This window comes from Barbatula barbatula (assembly GCF_947034865.1).
Source record: "Barbatula barbatula genome assembly, chromosome: 2".
Classification (NCBI taxonomy): domain Eukaryota; kingdom Metazoa; phylum Chordata; class Actinopteri; order Cypriniformes; family Nemacheilidae; genus Barbatula; species Barbatula barbatula.
The window spans coordinates 17,121,246-17,139,407 of record NC_136767.1 but is presented as its reverse complement, the minus strand read 5'-3'; the positions used below and the strand labels follow the sequence as shown (position 1 = coordinate 17,139,407).

General features: G+C 38.8%; 1 protein-coding gene across 3 annotated transcripts in view; it reads right to left on the bottom strand.

Annotated features, from left to right (window-relative positions):
- The window catches only part of arhgef28a (Rho guanine nucleotide exchange factor (GEF) 28a), a 55,317-nt gene extending 43,579 nt beyond the window's left edge, over window positions 1-11,738 (bottom strand). For 2 of the 3 annotated variants that reach the window (XR_013787571.1, XM_079473108.1), the window contains exons 1-3: window positions 11,454-11,667; window positions 8,177-8,223; window positions 84-234 (exon numbers count right to left, since the gene is read on the bottom strand). Coding sequence is in view for 2 of the 3 variants with exons in the window: in XM_079473108.1 (XP_079329234.1) it covers window positions 84-234; window positions 8,177-8,209 (184 nt within the window). In the remaining variant the exon portion in view is untranslated. Of the gene's footprint in view, window positions 1-83; window positions 235-8,176; window positions 8,224-11,453 lie in introns of all 3 variants that reach the window. The other variant, XM_079473109.1, reaches the window with a different exon arrangement.
- Window positions 11,739-18,162: the final 6,424 nt, after the last annotated feature.

Here is an 18,162-nt window from a genome sequence, read left to right as displayed (position 1 = left end):
CTTTCATGTTATCCAAACGTATATCAGTCTAACAGTCAAAGAAAGATGCGTATGAACCAACTGCAAGTTATTCAGTGTCTCACCCGGAACAATGAATCTAAGTGAGCCGTGGTCCTCAGTTCTGTTGGCTGGGGTCACATGGTGAAGGGACGAGCCCACGAGGACCACATAGTAATCAGATTCCTCCTGAACACACGGAGACTCCTGCAGCTTACCACAGACTTCTACTTGACCCTGAAAGAGAAAGTGAGAGTACATATTATCAAAATATATAATATAATTTGTGGTGGATATAGATGTTTTAAGCCAATTCAATTTAGGAAATGGAATATGTTGTTCAAAACGAAAATGAAACTAAAATGAAATTGAAGTGAAATGATCAGGAAAAGCTGAAAGAGAGAGAGAGAGAGAGAGAGAGAGAGAGAGAGAGAGAGACTATGGGAATTGGACAAAACAATTAGTGTAAACCATTTAAATGCACAGAATTTAAAAATGAGGATATTAAAACGATTCCATAGACATGATTCACCTTAGTACATTTTTAAAAAGGAATCCTGCTTCGAGTTGCTTTTGCATATAATTTGGATGCCACAGGAGACAGAGCTAAACCACTATGTAAATTGCTGACAACATAATGGAGATACAACTTTGAACCAACCTAGTCTTTTACTTGATGAAAAATGTCTGTAAAACATGACTGTAACAGACAGAAAACAGCAATTCTTTTAGCACACTGTCAAGAAGGCTTTCCATTCCAAACCCTCAAACTTTTGTAGATAGTGAACGCTGACTGCCAAAAAATGGTATTGGACATGATTTCTTTTTCCATTTTACAAACACTGTCGGTTTTCCTGTCTGGCCTATTGAGTTTATCAAATGTTGCTTAAAGAATTGGTTCAACACACTCACAATGAGCCACAACATAATTACATTTAAATGACTATGTGGAGGATAATGATTCTTTAGTGTTTTTGAAATCTAGGTCAAGACTGAATGTTTGTAAATAAGGTCAGCACAACTCAAGAGACAAATGAACCGTCAATGCTGGTATGTGGAAACACATCATTTTAAATGTTTTTGTAAACAAAGATTCTACAGAAATTGCATAATAAAGGACCAATGGGGAAATGTTAAATGAACCTTAATGTTGTCAGATTGTTTAACTGATTCAAAATATTAAAGAAGCTATGGTCTTATTATCAAAATCAAACATTATGATTATCCAACACAACTATAACATGTTCAATAAAATGGAAGGAAGGAGACGGGAACCAGCCACATAAATTAGACTTTTAATTAATCAAATCAAATGTAAATAGACACCGGCAGCCCCCTCACAGGCCTGGTCCTCTCTCACTATCGGTCCTGTCGCTCGTCCTCTTATGCTCCCGATCTCCTCCGTGATATGAGAACGGTGTGCGTACTGCTGACGTGGTGTGCGTAATCACGCCATCTCTCAACGCGGAGCTACGACTAGAGGCCTGGACTTTATGTTGTGTTTGTATGGCCGGCAGTCGACCGTGAGGAAGCTGGCGTCATTTTACTTTATTTGTATATTATATTAAAAGTCTGTTTTATTTTCGCCGGTTCCCGCCTCCTTCCATCCTTTATTGAACTTTGCAACAGTAACTATCTCTGTGTCACTGTGCTACAAGAAACTCAAAATCTCTTTTAAAGGTACAGTGTGTAATTTTTGGAGACTCTATTACAGTTTTTTCAGAGTTTTGAAGATATGGCTTCAGTATTGAACAATGCTTGTACGCAGTTGAAAAAAACTAACAGAAATGCAATATAATATACATAACTGTCATCAGAGGTGTATAAAGACCTTAAGCGTTTACACTTGAATTACCTTAGAACGAGCTATTTCTATCTATATACACCAGGGGTCCTCTTGCATGGAATTCTCCATGATGTTTCTACAGTAGCCCTAAACAGACAAACTGCTCTATAGAGCGTGTTTCATAAATACCTTATATCCTTGAGCAAAGAAGCGAAAACATGACAACATGTTAGCCCTGTGTCAGCCACCGTATTGTTTTGAAAGGGCGGGGAGGGGTCGAGTCAGCCCTTGGTTGCAATACACAACCTTTCCGTTAGATGCCACTAAACTTCAAAGATTGGACCTTTAACACGACAAGTATTGGAAGAAACTTGAGACGTTTCTCTGTACCCCAAAGCAAGTACAGAGACGCTGTGTATATCAACAGATCTATGCACACACACATACATTTACTAAAAATAACAAATCCAAAAGCAGAGCCATTCATCATCAATGCAGCCCTTCAAACTTACACACACAGGCCATAGAGATCAACTCATAATTCCAAGCCCCGATTTTATTAAACAGACCATGGATCAAAGCAGCACCCCATAAAGGAGGCGCATGAACAGTACGCCTGACGTCTGACCAGGGGCATGCGTGTGACAGGACACTTTTCACTTTCTACCTTTCTAACAAAGGCCCCTTTTGATTATTTGCCTTCCTTCACCAGACGTCTCACTCACTTCCTGTCATTTACGGGACCCTGCAGAAATAGTGATGGAGGAGGGAGGGAGGGAGGGAGGGAGGGAGGGAGGGAGGGAGGGAGGGAGGGAGGGAGGGAGGGAGGGAGGGAGGGAGGGAGGAGAAAAAGCTACTCTGGAATGGAAATGAGGGAAAGACACTTTCTCTTTCCTGAGGCTTTGCGCTTCATGGATGAATGATGAGCGCGGGAGTCTCTCTCTGCATATCTCTGCATCTCTTTCCACACTTCCACCTGTCGTAGCAGAGGTCCACAGCATTCTTCTCTGAAAAACTGGCTCTCACTTTTTAGTATTAGAGTGACAGTTTGCCCAAAAATGAAAATTCTGTCATGGTTCACTCGCAGTCTTGTCATTTCAAACCTTTATGACTTTCTTTCTTCCGCAGAACACAAAAGAAGACATTTTAAAGGAAGTTGGTAACCGAGCAGCACAAGCCCCCATTAACATCCTTTGTATGGACAGAAACCTATGCAAGTGAATGAGGTCCAGTTAACAACAATTTTCAAAATATCGTTTTTTGTGTTCTGCGGAAGAAAGTCATACAGGTTTGATATGACAAAAGGGAGAGCAAATGATGACAGAATATTCATTTTTGTGTGATCTATCCCCTTAAACCTCGAGACATGACTCACGTACGACAAATTTACATCTATGCATTTGAACAACTGTAGCTGTCACAGTGTGGCTTATTTCAACCTTGTTGACAAACATTCTAAGGCTGTAATATTATTATACTGAACCGCACGATGACATTTCAAATAATCAATAAATGAGGAACAGAGCTGAGAGCCAGTTCCAATTTCGGCCTCTGATTTACCTCATCTCACGCTGTTTCTACTTGAACAGATGAGGAGAAAAGCAGAATGATCACGGTTACATCTCTTATCATCGAGGAGCTGTTATTGTCTTCAGCACCTGTTTACAGACTAGATCCAGAAAAACATCGCACTAATAGCCTACACACACCGCCGGTCCCCGTGGACTGCATGCTTAGCCGTGTGTTCCTTTACCAATGAATTAATCACTTCCAACTAAGAAGGGTGTGTACCAGTTTCTCATGTTCTAACAGGATTTGTTTTTTAAATGGATGTTGAGGTGAGCGTTATTGTTGTTCAACGTAGTGATTACGTCTTTCTGCGATCTCTCGAGGGTTCTTACGCACACAGGCCCTTTATTGTAAATTTAACAGAATAGAGCACATTTTCTGAATAACGATGCAGCTTTATTGATTAATCGAGGCAATTTTGTTTTCCAGCCAGCAGGGCAAGTTTTAGAATGTGAACAAGACAACGTTCATTTATTTCTGGAGGTTTGGTGAATTACATAACTCCCATCAGAGTTTTGCTGTATTTGATGTTTAGTACAGGCTCTGGAGGCATGAGCAACATTATTTAGCTTTTACATCTAAACAATACACATCTAATTTATTACAAGTATCCTTGATCTATTCCTCTGACTCCTCAGACAAGCCACCTGACAACAGCACAAGTTGGTTTGACTATAGACAGCCCAGTTCGAGCGAGCCAAATAAAGTCTGTGAACATCATAATCTTCTTAGGAAACCGATACAGGATGCCTACAAAATTCTCCTTTATTAGAGATAATCACTTGTTGGATTATCTTTGATCACGATGTTCTTGTGTGAACAAACCAGCTCAAGGAATTTTAAAGACGTGTGATATGCTAGAATTTCCTTGTGGTTGTGAATAGGAGCTATCTGACCAAACTACATAGCTTCAAAGAATTCTACTACTGATCTAAAATTACATAATCAGAAAAGGTAAACCCAAGCTTTTCTCTTACTCTTTAAAAGAGAAACAAAATCCTATCTGGATAAATAATATAAAGACTCGTAGTCAAAAATAAATCAATTAAAGTCTGATAGCACAGCTGGACGGTATCCAAATTGTGGTTGGTGTATTTACGAACAAATTGGTCTGGAGTGTTTTCACCTCTCCAGACAGACATTCCTTGAGAAATAAAAACACTCCAGAGTATACAACATGATTGACATCATGTAAATGACAACAGATTTTTTATTTTGGGGTGAACCATCTCTTTAACTCTGAATTTTAAAGACAAGGTGTTAAGATAAGTGTTTAAGCAGGAAGATGTATTATGTGTTTATTGAGGAAATGCCTCCCGTCTGATGTCTAAAGCAGTACGCAGGAATAGGAAGAACACAACACACAGGAATCGTGTTTACTGAGCCGATTGAGAGGACTCTCCAACGTCAGATTTCCAAAGAAAACATTTCCGCACATTGAATGACATAATTCTTGAGGGAGTTGCGTGTTCAGCAGACATTGATCCACAACACACCTGATGTAGAGCTTAAATACCTAGACAACCATTGCTTGCAGATTGACGAACATTTACAGTTTATTTACACAACAAGTAGTTTTCCTTACTCACAGAATAAACGCAACAGCTTGTGGATCATTCCCTTCGACATGCAAGCTTTTGATTACCAGACCAGTTTTTTTACCAATAGCCTATACGAGCCCAACATGTGACTTAGCTGAAATACGCAAGACCTGCATTAAAACCCTTGAGTCTTATCAGCTGAACCTGCCACAGTATTATTATATTCCAAGCACTCTGAAGTCTACTCTGTGTTATCAGGCAACAGACACGCAGTGAATGCGGTTTGTTCCAGTCAAACATGGGCATACATTTCCTCACTCACTCCACAGATGAAACCGGACCCAGAGCCAAACTTTCCTATCTCCCTAATGAAGTCAAACATGTCCCCCATATCTCTACTGTGTGAAACATGTGTCCTTATAACCATTAACTACAGGCCAAGATAACTGATGTGTTTATAACCTTTGCATTCTAATAACTCATATCAGTGAGTCACATAACATGATGACTAATATGACTTGTAAGTCTTGTTGTGTTAAGCTGTTATGGTATCGTGTAGACAATTAAGACAAACCTTGAATATTGTAAAACTTCAAATAAAAATCGAAACAAACCATACCCTAAAAAAGGTGCTTCAAACTGTTCTTCGATGCTATAGACGAACCTTTTGGCGCCATAAAGAAACTTTAACATCTGAAGAACCCTTCTGTTTTCACAAAAGGTTCTTCAGATTATATAAAAAAGTGAGAAAGAGATTGTTCTTGACTCAATGATTCCTTGTGGAACCAAAAAAGGTTATTCTATGGCATTGCTGTGAAGAAGCTTTTAAGCACCTTTATTTTTAAGACTGCAGGTGACCTGCTCACCTTGACTGGGATTCATTATACATCGGGTCTAGCCGAGAATATATACAGACACACCCTGACATGCAGGGCCGTACAAATCCAAACTCAGATTTGCTGAAGGAGCACAAAATGGCACACCACACCCACTAGTCTCATGTCAAACATCATGGCAACAGTGGAATAGTAGAGCCACGATTTATATCAATTCTAAATTCTTGGCAATAAACATTTCTGATTATAAAATACTACAAAAACTGCACACTGCTACCATTGTTATGCATTCAGTTTCAAGGAAGAAACATCCACAAAGCAATCAACGGTTACGCAGAAACATTTTGTGACACTAATCTTTACATATGATGCAGCTGCTCAATAACACATATTAACCCATTTAGCCTAAAGCACATCTCTGTAGTAAAAAAACAAACACTCTCTTAATAACACTAGGTAGCACTTATCTACCAGGAGTCCAGGAACACCTGAAAGCATTTAGAACACAAACACAAAAACACACACATATGCACGAACAATAATTGCTTTTAGTTCTGAGTGAATGAAATGTTTGTCTACAGTGCTGTGCTGAGAGTTGAGAGTTGACACTATGCAAGCCTGCCATAAACTCTCAACATATCCCCTTACAATAACACATTATCCCCATCACAGTCACATACACCTCAAAAAGACTCACACACCTAACATATAGTCCCCCTCTTTCATAATGAGGTCACAGAGAAGGATTGTGCGTTTTCATTCACCCCACACTATGATAACACAGCTGAGCTTGCTAGCTGAAGTAAGGTCCAGAAAAAATATTCTATTGTAGGGGTGGTGTACCCCAATGGTCCTTATACCAAGATGATCCAGGGGGCCATAGATTTTATGGCATTTCATGAAATATAGTCATTTATCTTAAATTTTAGGCAATTCAACATCAGAAAAATTAGACCACCAACCAAAACAACCAAAAGAATTGGTGCCCCAGCATTTTATGTATGAATATGTTTTTGGTTTACTTATCTGGTGGCTCCAAAGCGATGCACCCTACACAACGAAAAAGTTTGAAAACCACAAGTGTAGCCTGTTGGTTGGAGATCTAGGCTGGTAACCAAAAGGATTGTGTCCTTGAGGATTTCTATAATAATACGCAAGTGAAATTTGATAAATGTGTCTGCTAAAATGAAAAAAGACAAAAATGTTTCATTCCTTAAAGGGATACTTCAGCAAAGAAACCAAACCGAATCGATCAAAGAACTGCTTGATTTTTCATTTGCCATAAAAACACTCTGGTTCACGCGCAGCCGAGGGATAACAGAAGTTTGACATATGTCTAATGGTAATGGATATTTATCTTTAAACGTACTGATTCGCTTCAGAAGACCAAGGTTAAGACCACAGAGCTGTGTCAAGTAGTTCGTTGATCGATGGATTTAAAACCCATTCATTCCCATTGTACCGCTTGGAAGAAAAACGATACGTATAACTCCAGACTGCATTATTCTTTAAGTAGAAAGTCATATTCAGTTAGGATGCCTGGGTGAGTAAAACATGGGATAATTTTGTTTCTTGGCTGAAGTATACCTTTATTGTGGTCCTTTGTTAATAGAGTTAAGGCTGGGTACAAATCTCTAGAATGTATTTATGGCCTATTTTTCATCTTAGCAATAATAAACAGGAACAAACAAGCAAGCAGCTGTGCTTTGGACACCACAGGAGCATATAAATTGTTTGCGAGTTTCGACTTTGTTGAACTTTCCTTTTCAATATTTTAAACAGTATGCAAAAACTCAAACAAATGTGGTTTGAGAGACCAGTGAGGGAATATCAGGAAGGAAAGAGCAGTTTACAACAGGTTTTCTGTCATGAAAGCCATACACACATGCACAGGTGAAGTCTTTATAAATGAGTTTTCTCATCTAGCAAACAGAAAGAATGAAAAGACAGATCCCAAAAGAACAAGGAAACAAAGGAATGAAAGAGTGGAATTTCATGAGAGAGAGAGAGAGAGAGAGAGTGTGTGAGTGTGTGAGTGTGCGTGTGTGCGTGTGTGCGTGTGTGCGTGTGTGCGTGTGTGCGTGTGTGCGTGTGTGCGTGTGTGCGTGTGTGCGTGTGTGCGTGTGTGCGTGTGTGCGTGTGTGCGTGTGTGCGTGTGTGCGTGTGTGCGTGAGTGCGTGAGTGCGTGAGTGCGTGAGTGCGTGAGTGCGTGAGTGCGTGAGTGCGTGTGTGCGTGTGTGCGTGAGTGCGTGAGTGCGTGAGTGCGTGAGTGCGTGAGTGCGTGAGTGCGTGAGTGCGTGAGTGCGTGAGTGCGTGAGTGCGTGAGTGCGTGCGTGCGTGCGTGCGTGCGTGCGTGAGTGAGTGAGTGAGTGAGTGAGAGAGAGAGAGAGAGAGAGAGAGAGAGAGAGAGAGAGAGATCGAGCAAAATGAAAATCTGTGACACTCACATAAAGTGGCACCTCTCCCCTGCTGAGCTCCATTATAGCAGTGGCACCTGACAAATGAGAAAGAAAACATATAAATATCGGTACAAATAAACACATCTGTGGAGAAATGGGCATGTGAGCAGAACAGGTTCTCACGTCTGAGAGCTATGTTGTACTGTACAATATGGTGAGTGGTTGGAAATACTTAGAGAGAAAAAAAAAGTTTTTACAAAAAATGTTTAACTAGAAACACGGTCAGAAGCAGCAAGGTTAAAATAATAAAGTACACAAAAAGCTACAAACAACAAGCATGCGATCTTCCTTATTTTGTGTCTAATCGCCATTCCAAAAAGCATAATTTCACACCGTTTGTCCATCCTTTCATTTTTTGCCCATGGAGCCACCTGACTTTTCATTTAATTGGACCAAATCCTCAGAGAGGGAGGGGAACAAAACTTTGCTTTTTAATTGGAACATGTTCACATAGCTGTGTGGACAACAGAGAGCTTAATCGTTTGATCCTCCAAATGTCAGAACAAAGCATCCATCAAAACGCAACCCTCTGTCTGTCTAACTCACACTGGGCCTGAGCACCCCGGCAATGTTCTCTTTTCCAGGTGAGAGAGCTAATTGATGACTTGCTTTAACTGTAAAATATGAAATTGTGTTTAATTTTATTTCTTGAAAAGCTGTGAACATGATGAAACACGTTTAAAACACTTGAGCTGGCTTTATGGATGTATATAACAAAGTTCTTCAAAGAAATTATTCCAGGCCACTAATAGAAAAGCGGTATTCCAGGAGTGCTGAACAGCACTGGGATGTTTCATTCTGCCTGTCTGTGTTCATTACATTATTTCTACTTTGCCATTTTCAATGCTGTCCAACAGATAAACAAAATATCTGAAATATCCGTATTGTATATCACACTCACTGATGTACAATTGTACTAATTAACAACAATATGTGAAAGCATAGACATAATCTTAAAATATTCTGCCCCTTATACTAAACTTTTCGTTAAAATTCATAATGTATGTTAAGGTTTGGTCAAGGTCAGCAATGCTGTGAGTTTAACGTGAGTGGTGTTTGTTCTCTTGCCATTATGTTTACGTATGACTCATTCATATCAAATAAGTCGAAAGCTTAGAACTATAGAAAGAACGCAAGCGGCTGTGTTTTCAACAGTAGGTGTCCTGTTTGTTGTTTTCACACAAATGCTAGTGTAATGGGTGACTTTTCAAGGGACGATGACGTCACCTGTAACTCAATACAGACTACAGATCCAATGACACATACATGCACACCAACACACCAAACGCAGCTGAGAAAGAAACAAGAATACAGCATCGTTACATGACCTACATCACATATCCATAATGGACGTGTTATATTTATGTCTGTTTAAGCAAGAACGAATGAGTAAATGAAGGTCATGTGACGTCAAGAAAGAAACAGAGAGAGAACGATTGTTCATTGCTTTAGCATGAAGCTCACAAACATATCGGTTCACATCAACCTTTTAGATAGAGACTGAAACCCCCTTTACACAATCCCAAGCAGTCAGACCTAAAACTGGGAATGAATATCAAGACGATGTTTTATCTTGGCATATCTATCCTCATCTGACCCACAAAATGATTCCAGCAGGTGCTCTAAAGTTCAGTATATAAAATATTACTTGTCCACCTGTGTGTTCACTATTATTTCTGATTTGTTTCTTTTGGAACTATTTTCACACAGTATCTCACGGTTGTTCAAACATGCATGTTTCTTTTTATTGGGATAAGCAATGATACTGGATTATCACTGGAGCGTTCTCCCACACAAATACAGTCCATACGCTCACACCGGTATATTCGGTTTCACCTGGAGGGCAATAAAGGGTTTTGGAGTGTTATCAGGGCTTTTATAGTGTAATTGCCACACCCTGCTGTTTCAAAAACAAATACATATTGCTTAAAGGTGGACTACGGTACCAGTCCAACAGACATCTCAAAGCACTCGAACAGACTTCATGAAACTATTCATAAAAAAGAATAAGACAGACCGAGACGGAACAGAACGCAAAACTAAAGAGCAAAACAGGTGGGGGGAGGCACTCTGACCTGTGTCTGCTTCAGTTTCTCTAGGTGAAATCAACCTGACTTCGACCAGCCACGGTCAAATTCCACCTGCAGTCTACAGACACATGCCATATGTCCTCACAAAAGGTGACACCCATTACAATCAGAAAAAAACGCTGCACTCATGTCTATGAGTCTTTTATCGAATCAGAACAGCCACAACCAAGAAACAGTGGATGTAATTGTGGTGATGGGAGTCAAACATGCACAAACGGTTACATTTTTTGCATGTAGTTAAACATTCATGACATAAAAAACAAGACAAACCAATTTAAGGCAACATTTCGTGTGATTAGACTAACACGGTCTAATTCATCAGCTACCCGTATGCCTGCAAAGCATTCTTTTGTTGCCCCTGTTTGCTCAGTATTCAACAGAGCAAAGAAGAGAGACAAAGACTGATGAGTTGAGTACTTCAAAGTGCCTTTCATGCCAGACCTTCCTATTTCTCTTTCTCTTGCCCTAGAGTGAGGGCCGAGACGCTCTCTGGCCCTGCTGTTCATGCAAGATACAAGCAGAGATTTAGGGAAAGAGGAAGTCCACATTTCTCCTGATTAGCAGGACACAATGCCATCCCATTCCCCCTCCATGCCCAAGACTCTGTTTACTCTGCAAACATAGTCGCAGCCATTAAAAGCAAAAAAGAGGGGGGTAAAGCAGTTTAGATAACAGCTATGTTCAACTCCATTAAACGGAACAAATGACTTGTATTCGATTCATTTTGCTGTCGCCACCGTAAAACTGACTTCAGTTGTTCTGTCATTCTTCCTGGACTGTGTCAAAACAACACTACAATCTGCTATTACGTCTAATATCTTTACTGTAGGCCCTACTGTAAAGTACAGATTAAAACTGTTCTTACAGAGCAGACAAGCTCTTGCTCTTGCTCGTGAATATTTGTACAGTAGTAGGCACTGAGTAAGGGAGACAAACAGCGCGCACCCGCTCCGGTTCCCATAGCTGCGACTGTCACCCACTGCCAAACAATAACAGCTTTCACTGGCGCTTGTGTGGGTGCATTTCACTTTCTGGACATTTTACCGCAATTCCACACATACAAAACATGTATGACATTATTCAAGTCGAACAGCTGTTAAAAAGAAGAGAATTAGGCAAAACTACTTCAAGTGCAAGCGCGTTCTCACCTGTAAGAGACATACGAAAACACCTACCTCACTCCATACGAGTGTATTCGCTTCAACCGGACACTTTTAAGTTTTGTGACTGCTTGCACAAAGTATCCCGTCTCTTTCTCTTTCTCTTTCTCTTTCTCTTACTCTCTATCTCTGAACACCGCACACCCGGTACATCCGTGTTTTAACAGATGTGAATGTTTTGAATGGACGCAGATTTGTGGATGCAACACCGGTGAACACTTCTTCAACTGGTTGCGCTCCTTCAGCACAGTGTGTGTAATTATGGTCCCGCCCTCTAACGGCGGCATTAACCAATGCTACTACGGTAAAGGCTTTACGTAGGACTATTTAGTAGGCTACTTGATTAGACGCAGTAGGCTGGTAACCAAACGACGTCACGTAACTTCATTAATATTCAAGAATAAACGTACAAAAGAAACAATTACCGGTTTACCTGGGTTGTTAAGCCTTAGCGCACCTGTTGTCCCATTACTTTATCTGCCATTGTATCACTATAATTCTGTATATTGGTGTGTTACCATTACCATGTGAAAATTAGAACACATTAAAATACACGTAACTGTTAAAAACGGCACCGTATTAATTGCCATTAAAGGGACACTTCACCAATCAGTTACTCACACTAGTGTTATTAAATACAGGTATCAATTCATTTCTTCCAATGGACACATACAAATAAATTTGCAAGAAGTGGTAATTTTGGAAGAATGCTAGCAATTTTCACTTCTGGGACATCGTTGACTATCTTAGCAGGAAAAAAATTAAAATTAAATGGGTGTCAAATGTGCCCCAGGTGAGAAAAATGCCAGAATTCTTCAAATATTGCAATTTGTTTGTTTTCTTAAATTCTTCAAAATATCTAATTTTGCCTCGATAGAACAGGGGAATTTATACAGGTTTGAAGCAACTGAGGGCGAGTAGCCTAAATAATGACAGAATTTTCATTTTTGGTTGAACTATCCCTTAGTCTATTAAACATTAAACATTTACAGTCCATTAAACACAATTTATGCGTTTATGCAGACTACAAATGTTTAAAATTAATGTTAATTCAATTTTTACTATGTGTTTTTAGAGGTCGCCTGCTAGTACAAAGCAGGTTTTTAAGCTAGTCAACAAAAAATTCTGTATGTCAACCATAAAATTAAGATACATATATTTTTGTAGGCCTAGATGCGTAAAACTATTAAAGTACATAACAGGTAATCGTTGCTTCAATGTATTCTATCTAAAGCTCCTAACTCTTAGTCTGCTTTGTCAGTAGTACAGATAAAAAAATCAAGAAGTGTCACATCCAACCCGGACTAGTTTACCCTAAGTGCCCTTGGCAATTGAACAGGAAATGGAGAGGAAGCAAATCAGGGTGCCCACCCTTCCTGTCTGTTCTCCAGCAGGCTGGACTGAATCCAAGAATTACAGACAGAATGTTATTGGAAAACCCACCAGAGGTTATAAGTCTGTGGCTTAACCACTTTCACAGTGAATCAGAGGAGTGCCATCTATTGGTTGATCAGTAACAAGCCGTGAGCAATTTCATTATAGCACAATGACAATAAAGTAATTCTATTCTATTCGAATAAACATGCGATCATACCTTTAGCTCGCTATATATATATATATATATATATATATATATACAACAAAAAATTCTTATATATATATATTCATATATATATAAGCATATAGGCTGCAAAAAATAGAAAAGCAAGCCAAAGGCCAACACTTTCACGTCACAACAACCATGTGTGTTCCGTTCCCAAAAATAATCCTTGTTGTTGTTTCTATTTCTTTCTGAAGCCTCTATTTATTTTTCTGCTTGAGGGATCTGCTTTGGGTTTACTTCAGAGAAACTGATCTTACCTAAAATTAATAAACAAACGCATAATGTAAATAAACAAATTAACTATAATATAATAGGCTATAATCTCACTTAACTTTGTAGACGAACTCAAATAAAACGAGAATGAGTTGGCTGTCATTCAAAACGCTTGTTTGTTTAGAGAACTGGAAAATGATTGGTTGTTTTTTCAGCACTGCTACTTTCAACAGGTTGAACAATCGCCGGCATTGGACCCAAGTGTGAGTTTATACTGCCGCCTTCTGGACACATATGCACAGTGCATCCATGACAAAAGTGCAATACTTTCTCCCAGGTGCAATGCGAATGAAAAACAATTCAGTGCAACATGCAAAATAATTTAAGTGAGTTGAGGGAAGCTAAATGCCTTTTGCCAGTGTACATAAAACCTCACATGTTTGCAAAGCATTAAACCAGTTATTAGAAACTGTGATGCTGTCTTTTACAATTTGTACTGTATGAGAAAATAAAATTCAATTGAATTTTATTTTATTTATATAGAGATTTTCACAATGTGCATTGTTCCAAAGCAGCTTTACAGGGGAAAATAAGAAAACCGAAAAACACAACAAATGTAAAACACAGTACGGTGTTTATATAACAAGTAAAATTATTCTAGTAAATAAAATCTTACAAATACAGTCTCTCTGTGGTCTATTTAGCATATTTTGCATTAAGTGAATGCTTGGCCTAAAAAGATGTGTCTTTAATCTAGATTTAAATTGGGCAAGTGTGTCTGATCCTCGAATAGTGTCGAGAAGGCTATTCCAGAGTTTAGGTGCTACGTATGAGAAAGCTCGACCCCCTTTGGTCTATTTAGTTATTCTAGCTGTTATCAAAAGTCAGGAGTTTGGAGATCTTAGAGAGCGTGATGGCTTGTAGTGTGATAAAAGGTCTGTTATGTAGGTAGGGGCTAAACCATTTTTAGGCTTTATAAGTGATTAAAAGAACTATAAAGTCAATACGATACTTAATGGGTAGCCAGTGAAGGGTTGATAACATTGGGGTTATGTGATCGTATTTTCTGGACCTGGTTAGAACTCTGGCAGCTGCATTCTGAACTAACTGAAGTGTGTTTATTGATGATGCAGGACAACCACTAAGTAGTGCATTACAGTACCAAAAGGATCTTATAGATCAGGGGGCATTTAACCTGGTTGCATGTTTGCAACCATCTGAGTAAAGTCAGTCAGAATTTATTGCTGAAATCGCTGGTGATACATGATGCAATCTTAAAAAAATTGGAGATGTTTAGTTTTATGGGCAATAGATGTAATTGTGTAAAATAATAGTAATTGAAATGAAAAAGTCCCAATCTGCTTGGGGATATGATTGATGCTCACTTGAACATCAACAGTCAATATTAATGAAACCAGACAGTCACTGCATGAGGCAGAAAAGAGGAAGCCTCCCATTGAGTTAACCAGCATCCTGCCTGTGGACTGGAGCTGGGCTATGACCCAAAAAGTCCCTATAACCCTCTGATGTCTCTCATTAATAAATGCACAAACAACATCAACAAACAAACAAAAACAACGGCAGGCCATCACAACATCTTTCTGTTCAAAAGGTAAGATCACGTCATGGTCCACATCCATGCTGAGTAGTTTGGGAGGGTACCCAAAAGAACCGGCCACAAAAGCTCCAGCACAAATCCTGCATTTCCAGCTGCCCTATAAAATCATATCCACTGGAAGAACATGCAAGGGTGGCCATTGGGGTCTAGCATTATCAGCCTATTCATCAGCTACCTATCTACATATATGGATGGATGTTCTATGCATGTTCAAATCCAATTACTGTAAACTAAAGTCCAGGTTTGACCTCACGGTGTCCATCACATCAAAACCACAGGGGCCCTCTCGTTCCATGTAACTACAACTGCACTCTGCAGTCAGGCAACAATCTCTTGCTCTGGCTGTGCTGAGCCCGCCACAGCAGTGAGTACAGATATACATGTCTTAACTTTACACAACCACTGAACTCCAGAAGCCAATGAACAGGAGAATTGAGTGAAGGAAACTTTTTTTGAGCTAACTAATGCCTGACTTTGTCTTCAAATCGAAAAAATGAAAACAAACAAAAAGGCAAGGACTTATTCTTCATAAGAACCAGAACAGGTTGTGTACTACTCAAAGCACTTTCTTTTCCAAACATTTTTTACCAATCATATTTTTCAGTTATGTTGTTCTCAAACAAATAGGGAATTCAAAACTCACCGTGCCTTTGTAACAGTCAAAATAGGTGCGTCATCTTCCTTTGTTATTTATTTAAGCACATTCCCATGTGGCAAAACCAATCGTCAAGTGAAGATTTTCTCAGTCGCTTTGATACATTTCTCAGATCAGAATTGAAATTCCCCAAACTACCTGTTCAATCCTCACATCATTGTGTCACTTGAGCACATAAAAAAACCGTTTCTCATTTCTTTGAACAAGTTGCAAATGCTTTGGTACATCCATGCAAATGATTATGTACAATTCTCTGCTGTTTCCTACATTATCAAGATGCAATATGTGCTGTACACATTTGATGTAACTGTATCTTGGCTGCCATGGATGCAGCGTGTGATGACATCACAGCAGCTTCCTGCAGATGCTGGATAAGACACTCTAAAATATTCTTTCTGCATCGCAAGAGAAGATATTCGTTGTGATGTGGATGAGAATTTGTGGCCCAACAGACACGAACGTCAGGAGGTGTAGGAAGAATGCTCTTTTATTCCTACAGCACTGTCTTTTCCTTTCTGTATCGCAATGACATGCTCGGTCAATAAATTACAGTACCAACCTAAATGTGAATCATGTCCAGTCTCTTGCATTCATACTCCCACATTCAATAAGGTGTAACTTAAAATTTTCAATAATTGTCATCAAAACTTTAGCAATAGTTTCCATCAGACCATCCCTCCAGAGTACACTGTTATATTGACAACATGACTAAACAATTTGACTGTCTTATCCATACACAATGACACAAGGACTTGTCATTCTGATGGCACAGACATGTTCATTGATATTTATTTTTGAGATATGAACTAAGGATTTCGAGCAAGTGATTTGCTTTTGCAGGTAATCCGTGGTGTTTTGCTATGTGTACGAATCGTTTTGAGAAATGCACTCACTGTTTTGCAAATGTCAAGGATGATTCAAGAAATGTACCAAAGCGACTGAGAAAAACTGTAATGAACATAGGATTTCTATAAGAAGAGCAAACATTCATTCTTCTGTGGTAAGACAATTTGTGGAAGCTGATCTTAAACTCAATGACATGAGATTCTGTAGCATTCAGAGATTGACTGAGTGAGGTCAAATGAATTTGTGTTTACCCCAAGGGTTTGAATGAAGAACTTGCACTATCATGTTTCTTATAAAGTAATGATTTTCACAATTGTTTTATGGTGTATATTGATAGATCTTGAGATATGTTATTTATTTTGTATTGTTGATACTTAATAATTTGTATTTTTGATAAATGATACTGAATGATTCATTTTGTTTTAGAAAACTGTTTTGCATGCCTGATCATGAGATCTCATAAAAATAAAACATTTGGCATTTAATAATGGAGTTATCCTAGAATTGTGATAATAAAACTCATAACCTCATTAATGCTTTTCCCTAAGAAGCTAAAGTACTGTTGCATATTTGAATGTCACTCTTGTCGGTGCCTTGCGTTTTTGTTAAAACTTTTAATCTGCTCAAATGCTTAGGAAAGATTTCCAACAAATGCTGCATTATACTATATGTGTTTGTGTTTAAAAAGATTATAAATATTTTGTTTACTTGTATAAATCCACTTCTTTAAATCACCTCCAATTCTACCTGGCACACAAACAGTGCTTCGTTGTTTTGAACTTGGAAGTACACTAAATAAACACACAAATTGCAGCTAAATATTGAATGCATTAGGACTTTTTTTAGGTAGTAAATTCACAATTCAAAAAGTAAAAACACAAACTGACTGTGATGTATTAATTGAAAATAAGAGCTGCGGTTGGCCATGGCAGGCCTCTTAGTGCCAGTAAAAAAGATTAGCGCAACATTAGCTGGCTAAATCCAAAATAAGTCATTAAAATGATGTTTCATCCAGCAAAGTTGCTAATCACAGCGTTAGGAAATCTTCACTTTGCCGCTTTGAAAGCATGTGGGTGACTTAACCTCGCACAGTCAATTCTAAACAAACAAAGAGTAAAAGCCATGTAACAAGAAAATCTTCTGAAATAGATCTGATGAAATCAGGCCTCACTGAAAACCCTCTCTTTTTATAGTTCAAGCTCTTCTATTACTCTGATATCGGCTTCTACACCTTGAGATGAAGTGATCAAGATGAAACCTTACATTCAGGATGAAACGAGACCTGACATTTTATACCATTTTATAAACGACAGGCATTTGAAAAGCAAAAGATGACAGTTTGACATCCAAATCACTCTTAAAGTGTGCCTGCTTCAAAGTGGCAATGTTGTTTGTCTCAACCCCTGCCCCAAATTCCTTCATTTAGATAGGGATTTGTGCAAACAGTGCCCAAGACAGTCACTGAAAGTACTAAAGAAAATGAGAATTATAACCTGATATAACAGAAATCTGGCAGATTATGTACTAGAAATATTTGTTATGCCCTATGTATCCCCAATCTTATTAGCATGCTGCAGCTTTGACTGGCGGAGGAGAAAACCACAGGCCAAAAATGCATGATTACAGAGCCAGTCAGGCAGAATAGAAAGTCCCAAAGAGATCTTGTTGTATGAGAGGTGTCCGAAACTGCAAGAGCAGGAACCATTACAGAAGACATTACTAAGATTTTCAGGTTCCAAGACATTGTTTGAAAAAGAAAATTCTGTAAAATAACTTAAAAAGAACCACA